General features: G+C 50.9%; 1 protein-coding gene across 1 annotated transcript; it reads right to left on the bottom strand.

Moving 5' to 3' along the window:
• Nucleotides 1–1,022: 1,022 nt before the first annotated feature.
• LOC116990192 (E3 ubiquitin-protein ligase TRIM39-like) lies at nucleotides 1,023–1,606 on the bottom strand (the record flags this gene model as incomplete). Its single annotated transcript, XM_033047744.1, has 1 exon — nucleotides 1,023–1,606. A coding segment is annotated over one exon (540 nt), but the record flags the coding sequence as incomplete, so codon positions are not given.
• Nucleotides 1,607–3,728: the final 2,122 nt, after the last annotated feature.

Raw genomic sequence — 3,728 nt, 5'->3', positions numbered from 1 at the left:
TTTCCCCCCACCTCCGCTTCCCCACCCTCCTCCCTTCCCACCCCTCAGCCATTCCCCCCCCCCGCTCCCCCCCCCCCCCCCCCCCCCTCACAAAGGAAAGGTTTCGAGGGATAGACACAAAGTGCTGGAGTAACTCAGCGGGTCAGGCAGCATCTCTGGAGAGAAGGAGTGGGTGGGGTTTCGGGTGGATATCCTTCTTCAGACTGAGAGTCGGGGGGAGAGGGAAACGAGAGATATAGACGGTGATGTAGAGAGATATAGAACAATGAATGAAGGATACGCACAAATAGTTTGCATGATACGGTGTTGTGCAATGTGTTGGGAGAATTGAGTAACGGACGAGGTGACGCCAGGTGGCAGCCTGTTTGAACTTCCTCATTCGGGAGGAAGTGGATGTACTTGTGGATACAAAGTGCTGGAGTAACTCAACGCTTTGTGTATCATTCTTGGGGGAAACCAGCTGAGTTACTCACTTTGCACTTTGCGAAATTGCTCGCAATTTGTTTAATTTGACGAGTGGAAACGAGCCGCTCGGTCCACCAACGTCCACTACGCCGACCAACAATCTCCGCACACTAACACCGTCCTACACGCACTTCGCGTAACTCAATTCAACCTCCCTCATATATACCAATTTCTAAAACACCTCTATCCATCTATCCGCAATAAATATTATGTCGGATCTTATTTGTAGATACATTTTGGTTTATATCTATATCAAAAGTAAGATCTTGACCACTTCCGATGTTATTCTGCCCTTCTATCTGCACCTATCCCCAAACTCGTCTTTACGCCGCTGTTGAATTCCGCATCAACACCGCTTGTGTCACGTTGTTACTCGGGGGGAGTTTAGGACTCGGGGAGCCCGGAGCTCAGGACCCGCCGCCCACCCGCGGCTGCTGCTGAACCCGCGGGAAGGGAGATTGTTTCAATCTTTATATTTTCACTAAAGTAATTTCTGTTCCGTTGCTGGACGCGGTTAACGCGTTAAAATGAACGGATCGACAGGCAGACAGCTCTGATTTCAGTTGCTGTTTATTTCACTCTTCCCACATTTACATTTTTTTTACACACCCGGAGCGGAACCGGAGCAGATTCTCAGCCACTGGTTTTCATACCCAGTCCAGAAGAAAGGATAAAGTTTCTCCGTGAATTTATTCCCAGTGAAGGTGTGGAGATGGGACTTGGTGTCCGCGTCGTAAAATGAAACTGTCCCGGACTCGTAACTGAGATAAATTCCCACCCTCCCGGGGATGGAACGGACGGGGAGACGGGATGGAGGGGAGGTGGATGCTTCAAACTCGTCATCCCACCGCCAGATGCTCCAGACTCCAGTCTCCGGGGTCAGTGTGACCGGTCTCTTCCTCTCCACAGACTCTGCGGCGACTCCCAGACTCCACCACTGACCCCCCGCCACCTCCACCTCCCAGTAATGTCTCCCCGATGTGAATCCCTCCGATCCCAGCACACACCACCTGCCTGTAAACCTCTTCCCGGTGTCAGGGAGACTCCTCCAGGTCTCGGTCCGTCTCACCCTCTTCCGATCCTCAGACACCTCGAGCTGCGGATGCGCTGTTTCCACATCCAGGGTGACGGAGACTGGGGGGAGAAGCAGAGAATCAGAGAGTCCCCGGGGGTCGGGGGGAGACTCGGGCAGCGCGGCCCCGGGACCGGGGGAGAAGCCGCTCGGCCTCAGGCACAGGCGGGCGGACAACTGAAACCTTGCCCGGGGTTTCACCCACAACCACATGTGGAGAGGGGAATTTCGTGAGGTGGGGGAGGGTGGACGGGGAGGACGAGTGCCGAGAGTGAGGAGAATTGCGAGATTGCGGTGGGGATGGAGAAATGAAGCGGGCTATTCAGATATGGAGGCAGATCGGAGCAAGAGGATATTGAGGTGAGTGGTAGTTTGAGGTTGTTAAAGAGGAGGTAGAGATGTGGGGTGGAGTCACCATGGTCATAGTGAATGGGAGGGGGTGACAGGAGGGACCAGAAGGGCCCCTGTTTCTTTGAGTGGAGGGTGAGAGAGGGAGGGGTGGCTTGGACCATGGAAGGAAGCAGAGGTTGAATGATCAGGTGTTGGACAGAATGGGTGGAGACTTGTGGTTGTAGGGTCGCTGAAAGAGAGGGGATTCACGGGTGGATTTGATGGGTGTGTACAACCAAGAACACACTGATGCCATTGTGAACCAATATATGAACTTCACTGAGGGACTTGACAATGTTCCGCATGTATGGCTGGTCAAGAAAGTGAAGGCAGGTGGGATCCAAGGCGAGCTGGTGAAATGGATCCAAAATTGGCTTGGTGGTTGGAGGTAGAAGGTAGCGGTAGAAGGATGAGTTTTCTGCTTGGAGGTCTGTGACTGGTGGAGTGCAGCAGAGATCGGTGCTGCAGCAGGGATATCAAATCAAGAGTGCAGGTTTATCTTGAGAGCAAGGAATTTTAAAGTTGATCTGAGTAGTAAGTTTCCTTTACATTGAGAGTGGGTGATATCTGGAACATGCTACAGAGGAGGTGGTGGTGAGATCTAATCATAATATGTGAGGCACTTATCTATGTGAGGTGCAGAAGAATACCAATGTAATGTGGTCAAATCGATTTGTAAAGCTGGGAAATGGGTGGACATGGACATGATGGGCCGAAGGGCCTCATTCTGTAATGTACAACCATGGCTCTCAGCTCCAAGAGCACTGAATGACTGAGTGTCCACAGCCACCTGTGCAGGGAATTCCAAAGGTTCCCCAGTCTCTGCGTGCAGTAATGTCTCCTTATCTCTGTCCTACATGGTGCAGCCCACATTCTGAGAGGGTGCCCGTTCTCCACACCCCTCAGACAGGGGAAACATCCTCCCCCGATCCAGCACACTGAGCCCTGTAAGAACTTTGTGTTTCACTGAGATCTCCTCCTATACACCCGAACACTCGAGTACACAGGCCTAGTCTACTCAATCTCACCGCGCACGGCAAACTCATTGTCCCAGGAACAAGTATTGTTAATCTTTGCTTCAATTCCTCTGTGTCAAGTCTGTAAATTTATCGGTCCACAGGAGCATAGGAACACAAGAAAACAGGAGCAGGATTAGGATCCGCTCCTCAGGCTTGCCCCTCCATTCAATGTGATCATGGCTGATCTAAGCTGGCACCAATTCCTCTTCTGTGCGAGTTCCCCATAATCTTAAATATTGGATCAATCAAATATTTATTTGTAGCCAAGTTGCACATATCCAATAACTCAGCCTTTTACCACCACCTTGGACACAACATTCCAGATATTCACTGCCCTCTGAGAGATGCAACTTCTACACACCGCATGAGAGGCCACTCTGGAAGGTTGGATCTCATGGAATCCGGGGTGAACTAGCCGACGACAACATTTACCTGAAGGTCGCAGACAGAGGATGTTTGTTGAGGGTTGTTTTTCAGACTGGAGACAGAGTCCACTGTTGTTCCTTATTTATATATACGATTGGGTGTGTATGTAGGTTGCACGGTTAGTCAGTTTGCAGATGGAACTAAAATTGGTGACATTGTGGAGAGTGAAGAAGGTTATCTGAGAGTAAATGGGATCCCTGTGAACTGGGCAAATGGGCTCAGGAACGGCAGGTGAGATTTATTCATGTGAAGGTGAGGTGATGCACTTTGCTGAGACAAACCAGGGCAGGACATACACAGTAAACTGGAAACTTTATAGAACTGAGAGATCGCAGGCTGCAGGTACACAGTGCCAT

Source organism: Amblyraja radiata, chromosome 30, assembly GCF_010909765.2.
Source record: "Amblyraja radiata isolate CabotCenter1 chromosome 30, sAmbRad1.1.pri, whole genome shotgun sequence".
In the NCBI taxonomy this organism is placed as follows: domain Eukaryota; kingdom Metazoa; phylum Chordata; class Chondrichthyes; order Rajiformes; family Rajidae; genus Amblyraja; species Amblyraja radiata.
The sequence above is the reverse complement of the archived record's forward strand: the minus strand, read 5'-3'. Positions and strand labels throughout refer to the sequence as shown.